Source organism: Calliopsis andreniformis, chromosome 1 (assembly GCF_051401765.1).
Source record: "Calliopsis andreniformis isolate RMS-2024a chromosome 1, iyCalAndr_principal, whole genome shotgun sequence".
Lineage (NCBI taxonomy): Eukaryota > Metazoa > Arthropoda > Insecta > Hymenoptera > Andrenidae > Calliopsis > Calliopsis andreniformis.
The window spans coordinates 18,227,126-18,239,953 of NC_135062.1; the positions used below are offsets into that span (position 1 = coordinate 18,227,126).

Below are 12,828 nucleotides of genomic sequence, written 5' to 3' on the forward strand. Positions count from 1 at the left end.
ACGCCACGCCTGCTCTTGATTCTCGCGTTCTTCGCATGAAATTGTCTGTTGCGCGAATCGGCCATTCAAGAGAATCAACGACCTGACTTGACGAAGTCCAAACCTCTTCTGGAACTCTTTCTGTCGAGTAAACTTCTTATACTCTATCTTTTTCATAAAATGTTATTGAAAATGATATCCAATTGTTTTCATGACAGTATTTTATCTGAACATAAGTAAATTCATTTATCTACCATATCTGAATGAAAGGTAACATACAATAAGTTGTTTAATCTGCTCATATATGTATATATGTAAAGGTTGACAGGTTGTGGTCGTATCTCCAGTTACGTTATCAAACAGATTGGCTCGAGTATGCTTCAAGTCACCGACTAACAGACACTGGTAGGTTTCATTCATTCTTTTTTTCACCGCTTACTATTTCGTTCACTCCCATAGTCTCACTACACCGTCCTTAGTTTGTCTTTGTACTTTAATCGGGTCTTCAATTGCCTCTTCAGTCTTCTACGAGACAAACAGTATTCAATTTCTACAGTACTCTTACTATATGAAAGAAAAATTCGATCCTCGCGATCTGCACAAAGCGACGAAGGATTTCTTGTCTCTTCTCCCTTCAACTTCAATTTCTTCTTCTTTCACTTTACTCATAAACACTCTGTGCGACCCAAATAATGCTATTCTGACACGCGTTTCCCCGAAGCTATGTATTTCGTGTTTCGTCTGTTTGTCTGTTAGCTACACGAAAATGCGTAGCACCAGGCACGACCTTCTCCCCCAAACGCTTTTAACTCGCCAGTGAACATCTGCACCTATGCATGAACGTGTAGTCAGCCCTCCGACCGAAAATAGAAACTACTATGATGGAGCATCTGCATCGAAAGTAGAACGAGGAGGAGAAATCTTAGCAAAATATGGGACCGAGCATGTCGATTACTGCTAACTCTGAAATTTTATTACCATTACATGATTATAGAATTCTTATGTTGGCGATATGTGCACAGATTGTGAAACATTTTTATTAGGTAGATTGTCTGTAAGGTAGAGAAGAATTGTTGTGATAAAAGCTAAAGAAAAAAGAGATTACCACGGATTGGAAAGAATACTACATAGTATCATAATCGACACGTATTCAACGCCAATATAAGTACATATGAATAGCGGAAATAATGAATGATTGATAACATGCGAGTTACGTAAAGACAGAAATTGTTGGGTTTCTCGAAGCTGTGCCTCATGTTCTTTGATTACGAAGGGAATTAACAGAAGCGTATTTCCAACTCGCTAAGTGTCGTTACGCAATTATATCGCCACTTGTGTATCAGGAATTCGAATGGTTCATACATGTAGACCTCCGAGTCTGTGCAACGGCGATTCTTTTCGATATTCAGATTTGACCGATTCAACCGAGTCGTAGGAAAGAAAGAAACTTCCGAAACTATATAATTGGCGTGGGTATGCAGAAGGTCAAGGCTGTGGTGACGCGACGCGACGCGACACGCAAGGTTCAGGGAGCCGTCACGACACAACTTAACCGCTTCTTGCAATCGCACTCCTGAAATCCGACGTCTGCAGATAACCGAGTGTTCGTGAAATATACTCCTGAAAGTCGAAAATAATGAAATTAATCATCAGGAATATATTTGAAGTTTGACTCTCGTGTTAAGCCGGTTCATCTAGGTCCTACTGCATCGAGAAATGCAACGATAGCACGCGAAATGATCGTTATGAACAGCACTGCAGCTAAGGTGACTACGCCGTATGGTTACTGTGCGACGTATACGGCATAAAGAGATGCTAGAAGGGGGCAGAGGCGAGAGAAGTCGATGTGGGTCCCTGGTCGACAGGGTAGGCAGTCACAGTTGCCGTTTCAATATCCCTTTTTCAACAGTTTTCAATACGCATCCAGTGGTGCTTCACCCGCATCCCATTCGATGCGATCGAAATTCAGATATCTGTCCTTTAAGGTTATAAGTGAACGCATTAAATTATAATTGCAACGAAAGGCGAGTGGTATTCCAACCACTGGCGCCTGCACACTTTTCCATCGTTCGTTAATACGTTGAATAGGTCAAGGATTATTGACACGCAAAGTTCAAAAACATGGTGAACGCAAAATGTAGCATAACCATCACGATGACTGTATTTACATTGGCAAATCGCACGCGTCCTGTCCTTTCGCGCTACTTAACGATTAGCCCGCTTCCAGTGACTAATTCTTTAAGGAAGACCCACAGATGCAAACTGACTGACAGAGCTTCGTCAGGCATTCTACGCTTTTTTCCCATTTACTAGATTAATCACTGTGACTTTCCAATTTCGCGTATATATGCAGGAAAATTAGTATAGAAATTGCGAACGGCAATTGCTGATCCATAAAAATCGAATCGTAACTGGTATTAATTAACGTCGCGATATAGCACGGTTGTAGAATTTTTTCGCAGCGATTTATCGCTCTTTGCGCCAAGATCTCGCCTAGGGTGCTGTCAACACCAACAATAACCGAATGAATTTCGTTTTTCTTGGAAATAAACGTGTTCCAATCTCTATTTGTTATTATTGTTGCTCAAATGGATCTTTGGTAAATACGGAAAAACCATTACAGCACTATCAAAAATATACAAAATTCTTCCACTTACTTTTTCCAGTAACTGCTAATGTTTATTTCACGTTTAAAATACTAAAATATTGTACATACAATTTATGAGAGGAAACAGACTCATCGTTCCTTCGAACGTTGCATATGAGTAACTAAAACTATTTACTACGATTCATCAGTTTAGCGCGTCACGCGGAGTTTTTACCGATAATCAAAAATGAGCACCTCTTCTTCTTCGATCGCAGGTTACAATCGGCAATAGCGTTCAGTGGGAATATAGATAAACGCTACGCGGTCAAAATTGACATCATCCCAGATTCACGAGATAACGCAGTCGATAATTGTCAGACAATGACAGTTAGACTTATGTACATATACTTGCATCTTTCGGCGTGGTTAGAAAGCGTATAAAATTACAGGAAGCGTCGATCGTTCGCTTTTACCCCAAGATTCACAGAAATTCGGTCTATTGCAAGGAAAAAGAATAATTTCACGAAAAGGCGAATATTAATTTTGTATCTGTAACAAGTCTAAGCTATCCATAACCTGTAACGTTCTATAATCGTACGAATAATAGCTCGTTTATTATAAAGGTGTAATTATCACATTGGAAGATACAAAAGTCGAAAATGGAATATGTATTCGTTTCGTTCAGATGACGTCATACTCCTCTGATTGCGCACGCGGTCAAAGATAAGACTCACTTGCCCGTTCGTTCTACAAACTATGTACAAAAATGAACGATGTCAAATGATTTCATTTCAGCGATGTTTCCTCCGTAAAACACGCAAGATTCTCTCTCGTTAATATTACACATGTAACGAGACAGCGCCTTGTAAGAAAGTTTGAAAGAAGAAAAGGGATATCTGTTTACGTACTATGGCATGCAGATACATCTGCTGCGAATTCCTAATGGTTCTAACATCAGCCGCAGCCGCTTCTAGTTTGGTACGCACAAGTACAGCTGCACTCGCAGTTGTACGACCTTTCCCACTTAAGCGCCGAAGTCCGCCGAACTAATCACTGCCAACTTAAGACCAATCCGTTCACTAAACTCCTGCACAAAGCAAACGAACAAATTCACATATTAACTACATATCCAATTGAGTAATTTTTTACCTTCTACCGTTTCGAGAATATGCATGTAGGTATGAATGCTTTTTCATGGATGGAGATTAAGCAGAACAGTTCCGATTGCTTTACATTCCGCTGTTATCTCAGTTTAATTTTCTTTATACTGACAGCTCATACGGATATTATCATTATAGCCACAATGCCACAAGTGTGATGTAAATAGTAACATATATAAGTATAGTCTGGCTAGCAACGCATAGGACTACAAAAAATGTACATAAATATGTTGTTTAAATTATGCTGCTGTGTTCATACGCTATACAATCGAATTCAGTCGGATAATGAAAATCGTGTTACATTTCCGTTATAATACGTACTGTTAGATTTTCGTAAATAGAGATTGAAATTTCAGAAAATATCCCAGGGCAGCAAAATATTGCGTTACGTTACTGTTTGATGGTTGCTTGGACTTTGCATTCGTTTCGTTGGCAGCAGTGCGCAGAGTAGTATTCAGTGCGTCGTGCGAGGAGCAGTCGAGCTTGGCGAGGTCGCCTTTTGCGTTGGCTCGGAGATTCATTCGTGCGTTTTTAGCCGCGATCTCGAACTCGAAAAGAAAAATAATCTCGCGTACATCTACGTATCTACGTGTCTTTATGTTACACGTCTGGTGCGAATGAAACGAAAGTGATGAAGTGTTACTCTGTGCGCGAACGTACAGGGCGTAGCCAGGCGTTGTGGAAAATCGCCTAAAAACGAACGACGACAAGGCGGTGCTTGACAGTCCGAGTCTACCATTGAAAAGGATACACCTTCTTGTCTTTCTCACACCAGCTGCATTTTCGGTACTCTTGCGGAGTTCGCCGCTGCATCATCGTCGTCATCCTTTCTGTCTCTCTTTCCCCTCTGTCTCCCTTCTCTCTCTTTCCCTCTGTCTCTCCCCTCCTGTCGTCCTATCTCTTTCTCTCTTTACCTCGTCCTTTTTCTCTGACCGCTCTCTTTCTCTCTCTCTCTCTCTCTCTCTCTCTCTCTCTCTCTCTCTCTCTCTCTCTCCTTCTAGCCCCTTAATACTCTGTACACTATTTATCGTACCACTTTGTACGCGTTACACGAGTAAAGCCGAAGACGACCAAGCACGGTGTAATCTCCTAATTGCAACAAACTTCCGAATTCAAGTATCAGGTAAGAATTATCGACAATCTTCTTATGTCCTACCTTTCCGTGCGATGGCGTTCGATGATAAACACGGATTTTCTCTTTTATTGCATTGATTTTGCCGAACTAGAATATGAAATAAGGGAGAGGTGTGTATCTAATATCTATGGATGTACGGATTTCATTGGCTGTCAGCGTGTAAAGTCAATGCTTGTGCTTGGGTTTCTGTGCTTCTGGCACACCCATCGCTGCGCGACCGCGGGTCAGAGCGTCGCGAGTGGAAACCGAACGGAAATACGAGTCTCTTCTTTCTCTCGAGGATAAAAGCGGGAGAGCAAAAAGCCGGCATAACTCTGCACTTCACTCTGTTTTCACCCTTTATCGAATCCTTTTCCACTGGAGGATTTGCCTTGATGATTAATCTCGCGGTAGAGGGAAATCTTCCATACATATAATTTTGGTTACGATAATGTGTCTCGTCTAGAAAGCGATCTTCTGCGTTTCCGTTTTCGGAGGTCAGAGTGGGAGAAACTTTCGTTTTCTGAGAAATGAGAGAAGGAAAAAATGTGTGAATTAATGAAGAATTGTAGGAGCGTAGTGTTTTGCGCGGAGTAGGGAGCAAAATTCTGACGTACACGCTCTTTGTTCCGTCTTGGTATTCGACTTTCTCGTACCTAGCACGAGTTTCACGCTCCTGTCACGATGCCGCGCTGCCGCGCTGCGTGCTTGGACATCGTTCCGCATTTCTGAAACTCGATTTTTCATTTCATCAAACATATGGGACGAACTCCCATCGAAAATATATCATTCGATCGTTAAGTAATATTTAGTGCAAAGCTTCTTTTCATTAGAATGCCCACTTCTGTTCTCAATTGCTGTTTGCTATAAGTATATCTCTGGTTGTAAAATGATACTACATAAATAACATCATTTTGACTTGCAACCACAGATATAATCAAGATGATAAGCTACAAGAACTTCCAGTTGCGTAAGTGTTTGCAAACACAGTCAATTAAACATTTTCAACTAATCTTATGCATATGGAAATCTTTCAGTCTCATCCTATGTTTATTGAACATCTATGTAGAAGCGTAGCCCGTATGTACGTGTGGGTGTACATACATATATATATATATATATATATATATGTACCTGCTTTAATACAAGGAAAATTTTGATCTAAGATATGTAACACGTGTAACGAACTCGATCTAATCGTAACACGTCCACAAAGTAGCACGATTATTTTTCCTATGGTATTACTTAACATTTAATTGGTACATTGACAACATTGATTCATTATTTGTCGATTAGCGTATGGTCGCGCGTTAAACTTTACCCACAGATACGAATTTCTTCATCGTGTTTGAAATTAGTATCGATAACCTTTTCCATAGTCCTCTTTCAGCTTGTTCGTACAGTCGCATATCTATACTTCGAACTCTACGATTATATACATATTAATTAGTAAGTGTTAAATAATACATATTGTTTTGAATTTCTATCTATTGTTATCTGAATAATCATTTTAAAGCGATTTTATGAGATATTACCCGCCGATAACGATTCGTCACGTAAGCCTTTCCCCTTCCCTTTTTTAAAAAAGAAATTATATTTACTGGAACATTCTATTATGATTTGATTAGCAGGTGAAGGATCAACATGAACAGCAGATGACTGTTGGCTGAGCTCTGATGCTCGTTCCTAGTTGAATATGAGCGAAGTAGTGGCCGTTACACCTAGTGGTGGATCGACACGCCAGGAAAGCGTGGCACACATCAAAAGGCATAAATTAGCCAACTGTAATGTTCCTCTCGTGCATGGACGGACAAATCCGCCGATCAACAACAACCGTAGCAGACTGACCACTCACCAACGGAATCACAGCTTGGACTTTAGGTACGTTTAATCGAGTAACGATCATCTTATTGCATACATCCGGAAGAGAAGATTATTTATAGATGTAGATAACACTGTTTCTCATTTGGTTATCTGCTGCCACTTGCGTACTCCATGCTACTTATCTGTACAGGCTGATCCTAGGAACCGGGTTGTACAGCTAATTGCTGAATAAGAACAAAGATGCATGCGTAACCTATAAGATGAAATAGCACGTATTGCACGCCGCGGCGTACCTTTAGCTGTCTCTTTTCCGAAACACACGTTGTCATCGATACCCCCCTGTACATGCATACGTAAAAGCAAGCATTATCTAAGAAGCTGTGGTCTGAACTGAAGGTTACCAAAAAATTACTCGATCGCGAAAAATAGAAAGCGCAACTTCTCGCACTTATTATCGAATGTAAAAAGAATTTAGCACGTTGCAGTACCGATAGAGCTTCGAAAAACTAACAGTTGCAGATGATAATAAAAGAAAGAGAGACGTAGTCTCTCGGTAATAATTGTATAATAATAGGAGAAAAAGTGTGATGATGCCTGTCGACTTTCAGATCAATGGGTATCCTATTGCCACCAGTCCCGCAGGCGAGCGCGACCACACTGACGCACCACCACAGAAACCGAAGTCTCGATTCCGCGCTGCAACGGATCCCGGAAGTGGACGTGACGCCGAGTCCGGAATGCGAGACGACGCCGGCCCCAGTAGCTAAAGCCGCGGTGCCGGCGTCTAAGGTGCGCAACCGTGAACGCGAGGACCTCGCTAGCCTCGGATCCGATGACTCGGGTATCCTTTGCGGTTCCGATAGCGGTTCGAGCGACGCGACCAACGCGGCCACCAGAGAATCGAGCGTGGACCACCTGCACAGTCGCGAGAGCCTCGACTCCTCGTTGTCGCAGCCGGGCGACATGGATGGCGTGGACGTGGTGGACGGCGAACTAAATAGTGTCCCGGTGTCGCCCGTGGAGCTGGTGCATTCGGGCAGTAGTAGTAGTAGTAGTAATAGTAGTGAACCTACGTCGAGAAAGGGTGACGATAGTGATCATCGGGCCGAGTCGCGTAAACATGAGAATGCGAACGGTGATTCGCAGGAACTGCGACCTAGTGCTAGCGTGTGCGGGGTCAAAGAACTCGAGACGCACGAATATACGTGCGACGAACTGCGTGCCGAAATCGCGATGCCGATCGACTCGCGGGATTTCCAAAAACCAGTGGACGATAAACAGAGTGAGCTCGCTGGAGCAGCGATGACTTTGTGTTGCGGAACGACCGTGCAATCCGAGACCAGTGAGGCCGTTGTAAAAAAACAGACTGGTGTCGTTTGTCGGAGACAGGAGACGGTTCAGCCGAAACCGTCCGAGGGATGTTTGCTCCGATTATTCGAGAGTCAGATCTTCGACATGTCGATGGCAATTTCTTATTTGTTCAATTCAAAGGAGCCTGGGGTTCAGAGTTATCTTGGTGAGTATTTTACGTGCGATACTTTAACGATACTTAGCAGTAAGTAATTATTATTCTTTCATCTATATGTATATTACTGTAATTGGATGTGGACAGATTATATAGCCCACAATATTTGCCAACATTTATTCACAGTATGCGTTAACGATGCAAGATTCCTTATTTTCTTAATGATTAAATGTAAAGAACATCATTTTTTAGGGAACAAGATGTTTAGTTTCCCGGATAGTGATGTGGACTTCTATTTACCACAGCTGGTTGTAATGTATATACAACTTCATGACGTTACAGAAGTTCTTTATCCGTATCTTGTCCATAGGTTAGCAAGTGTGTTCTAACAAATATTGCAGTTTTACGTTGGACCATAGTATATCATATTTCTTTTTGTTAGGTGTAGACAGTCGGCAGATTTCTCATTGAAATGTGCCTGGCTATTAGATGCATATAGTTCCGATGCTCATTTGCCATCCAAAAAGAAGTCTCATGGGACCAAACTAAAAAATCTTATTCTGTCTGATGAACTCAGGTAAGAAGTAAATTGTGGTCAAATATGGATCAATTATATTAATCTTTTTGCATTGTATGTTAGGCCGAAAGGAAATGAGAATAAGAAGCAACGTGTTGCTGGATTGCAGAACCCTACTCCATTGCCATTAATTTCAATGCAAAATATCACATCTCCTAATAAAAAGACACACCAAAGATCTCAGTCTGATGCCACTGGATTGTTTCAAACATTACGTCGTAGCCATTCCGGTACTTCGATTGTGCACATTTTTATATTATTCTACTGAATTTTACCATTTAAACTAGTGCAAACATAAATTTCACATATATACTGTTTATTTCAAGGTACAATAAATAAAGTAAGTCTTGGGGACCTGAGCTCTGGTCGAGCATTTGACAATGGTTGTACCTGTTTTTATTCCTGCCAAGGTGTCGTAAATGATTTACGAGGACAAAAAACCGACTGTTTTTGCAATGTAATTGAAACATTTTTATTACTTAATCGACAACTTGTGTACGCTTGAATTGAAATAAACCAATAGCATATTTATAGGCGCCACGTCTTGCTCCAGAACTCGAATTTATACAAGCATTAATATCAATTGGTAAATTGCTTGGAACAATTCCAACAAAGGAAAGTAAAACTGTTCAATTAATAGCGGAACTTAATACTCTCAATCTGAATCTCCCTGCAAGGGTGTGGCTTCCTTTGCACAGTTCAATACCACATCATATCGTACGAGTACCACCACAGTATGCTGCTGTCCTTAATAGTAAAGATAAGGTAAATATCAAAATAAATTTCTCGCTTACTGTATTAATCAATGATTCATTTCCATTTTATAATATTTAGGCACCATACATAATTTACGTTGAAGTATTAGAAGTAGAAGATATTTATACATCTCCAGTACCGACAAAGATAGTGGGATGTTCGTTAAGGCACACCAAGTCCGAAGAAAATTTAACTGGCGGCGAACAGTCTACCGTGATTGGTTCATCAAACATATCCACTTCCGAAACACAACAGAATCTACCACCAATTAAGCAAACTCCGGTTAAAAATATTTCTCCGTATTCCGTAAGAAGTACGGAGGTTGCATTTAATTTTCCTGATGATGATCCTAACGATTGTTGGAGTCAAGAAGATGATGAAATTACGCAACAAGTACGTTCTTTTACTTGTAATACCAATTATGTTTCATAAACGAGGAATTAACTTGTTCGTGTAATTCCAGTATTTACAACTTCGTAAGCCAAAAGATAGAGATACGATATCTCAATTAAGTCAAGAGTCATCGGATAGTAAAGAACCAATATTTGTACCTGGTGATATAAAGCGACGGCTAAGTGAAATGGCTGCTGCGCCTAGTGCGACATTTAATCATGATCCAGAAGATCCATCAGCTGCCGTCTTAAAGGAGCCATGGGAATTGAAACAGCGTCGTATAAGGTCTTCCAGTCCGTACGGTCACTTGGCATCTTGGAAACTTCTTGCTGCTATTGTGAAGTGTGGCGATGACCTACGGCAAGAATTACTTGCTTCGCAATTGCTATCAATGCTGCAAAAAATCTGGCAAGATGAACATGTACCTCTTTGGGTGCGGCCATACAAGTATGAACTATTTTATTTAATCGTACATCTAACAAGGTCGTACTATCGAAACAATTTATTAAATATCATATTTTACTTTACAGAATTTTATGTCTGTCTAACGATAGCGGTCTGATCGAACCAATTTTGAATACTGTCTCACTCCATCAAGTGAAAAAACAGTGCCAATTAACCCTTTTCCAGTACTTCGAAAGAGAATTTGGTCCATCTACGTCGGAAACGTTTACTGTCGCGCAAAGGAATTTCATTCAAAGTTGTGCGGCATACTGTCTTGTCTGTTATCTCATTCAGGTTAAAGATCGTCACAATGGAAATATATTACTTCATAGTGACGGTCATCTGATACACATAGACTTCGGATTTATTCTTTCTACTTCGCCGAGGAACTTAGGATTTGAGACCAGTCCGTTCAAGTTGACGCCCGAGTTTGTGGAAGTCATGGGTGGAAGTCAATCTAAACAATTTCAAGAATTCAAAACCCTGATTCTTCAAGGATTAATTGCAGCACGGAAGCACATGGAGAAAATAGTTAATCTTGTAGAAATTATGTTATCGGGTAAGAATACATTATTTTAGAAGATTTTTATGAAATAGTCTTACAACTTCCATAAATCCAATCGATCTGATTGATCGTTATAGGTTCGCAACTCCCATGTTTCCGTAGTGGCGGAGCGGCAACTGTTCAAGGATTGAAAAATAGATTTCATCTCACATTAACAGAGGATCAGTTACGTCGACACGTGGAAGATTTAGTCGAAGCCAGTATTCATTCGTGGTCTACTAAATTGTACGATCGGTATCAATATTTTGCAAATGGCACCCTTTAATAATGGTATCATTTTGTCTCCATGGCAAAAGATACATACAATTGACATTTATAAGAAAGCGAGAAAACTTATTTGATAAAGCGGTACTTCTTCCAAGGAACATTTCAACTTTATAGCATTCCGTAAGCACAAATTATCTCCGAATATACTTATTTGATTGCGTGCGGATAATGATCGTTACATACAAGATATTATCTACAAAAGTAGATTTATTCTGAATAGGATAGGCTCAATTTAGTAGATTAATTTTATTCACTCTTAAATTATTCCTTAGTTTTTTGAAACAATGCGACAGTCGTCTTTGATAAAACTTGTACAAATAGAAAGTTCATTGAATAATTACGAATGATTCACGAAAAGTGGGTGTTTACAAAAATTTTACGCCTTGTATTAGCTGTAAAAAAAATAATGAGCGAAACAGGGAATAATTTATAAAATTTTTATTGTTACGTTAAGCAATATTAAATATGTATAATTGAGTTTGTTATATACGTTAAAATGACTATGTATGCCTTATTGGCAAACTACGAGTTAACTAATATCGTCGGTGCAGACTCTTTGTGACATTGACTGAATGTTGGACTGCTAGATCGTTGTAGCCTATAACAGCGTAATTTGTTAAAGGTGCCTTATTTGTAGAGAAATGGCGGAACGATCAAATCTGGACACAGTGAAGTGACTACGTGCGTTGATCTACTGAAAAAAGAAAACTGATCTATTACAAAAAAGGACAATCTATAGTTTGTACATAAATACATTGCGTGAACTTTTGTCGAATTCTTTTCGTAGTTAATTTTCGGCAATAAATAATCCCACCACGATGATATGAAGGAATTTACACGGTGTTTCAAGATTTCGTATTGGAATCTTTAAGCGCAGAGACGCGTGTAAACAGGCTCAGATATTAACAGGAGACGAATACTCAAAATATTTCCTACTTTATAGATTAATACTATTATATAAATACATTTAATTGTAAACGATACGTTAAGGATAACTATACATATAGTAAAATTTAAGGATCACATTTGAAAGTTTTTACATGTTCTTATTACATACATACATACATTAAAATAGTCATAATTGCGAGATATCTTAGTTGTGTGAAGATAGTTATTTAATAGTATTTCTGCGTTACATATGTTCGTTTAAATAATTAAATTATAAAAAGTAAAGATGTATTGTATATAAAGTGACAAATTTTATCACATTGTCGGTTAAGATTTCATTGAGAATGAATGTTTGAAAGAAAATCAAAGTCACGGCGTGCCAGCCCATCTATGAAACCTGGACCCTCTGACTTCCAAGTGTCTTAACTCTCTTTCTTCTGTCGTAACCGTCTCACGATAGAAGGGCGGATCAGAGATTAAGAATAATTGATATTGCATAACGCTCAATAAACTTTGCATTTTAATATTGTACATTTGCGTAATATCGTTACACTAATTTTCTTTGCTTATTTCATGCATTCTTCTTAACATCACTGTAAACAATTGTAAATGTTACAAAAAAATTTTTTTCATTGATTTCATGTAAAATAAATTCCACATTTTCTCTACAAATTAAAATATTAATATCTCTGATTTGCCTCGTTCTTTTGCTTCCAATTTATGAGCTGCTGATAATATCAATTATTAAATAAATATGAAATTCAATCAAATCTATTTTTGATTGATGTACCTAAATGTCCTAGCTTAAA

The 12,828-nt window shown here is 39.3% G+C and overlaps 2 protein-coding genes across 2 annotated transcripts; one reads left to right on the forward strand and one right to left on the reverse strand.

Moving 5' to 3' along the window:
* Positions 1-2,632: 2,632 nt before the first annotated feature.
* Positions 2,633-4,551, reverse strand: LOC143183262 (uncharacterized). The gene is made up of 3 exons (XM_076384779.1): positions 4,463-4,551; positions 4,048-4,416; positions 2,633-3,653 (listed from the first exon to the last, which is right to left on the reverse strand). The coding sequence occupies exons 1-2, from the start codon at positions 4,549-4,551 to the stop codon at positions 4,050-4,052; spliced, it is 456 nt and encodes a 151-aa protein (XP_076240894.1). The 3' UTR covers positions 2,633-3,653; positions 4,048-4,049.
* Positions 4,552-4,710: 159 nt separating this feature from the next.
* Positions 4,711-11,895, forward strand: Fwd (phosphatidylinositol 4-kinase beta fwd). Its single transcript, XM_076378839.1, has 12 exons — positions 4,711-4,849; positions 6,469-6,721; positions 7,273-8,180; positions 8,382-8,499; positions 8,572-8,706; positions 8,770-8,936; positions 9,033-9,163; positions 9,241-9,471; positions 9,541-9,855; positions 9,926-10,302; positions 10,386-10,858; positions 10,942-11,895. Exons 2-12 carry the CDS (start codon positions 6,537-6,539, stop codon positions 11,127-11,129), a joined length of 3,228 nt encoding a protein of 1,075 aa, XP_076234954.1. The 5' UTR covers positions 4,711-4,849; positions 6,469-6,536; the 3' UTR covers positions 11,130-11,895.
* The last annotated feature ends 933 nt before the right edge of the window (positions 11,896-12,828 follow it).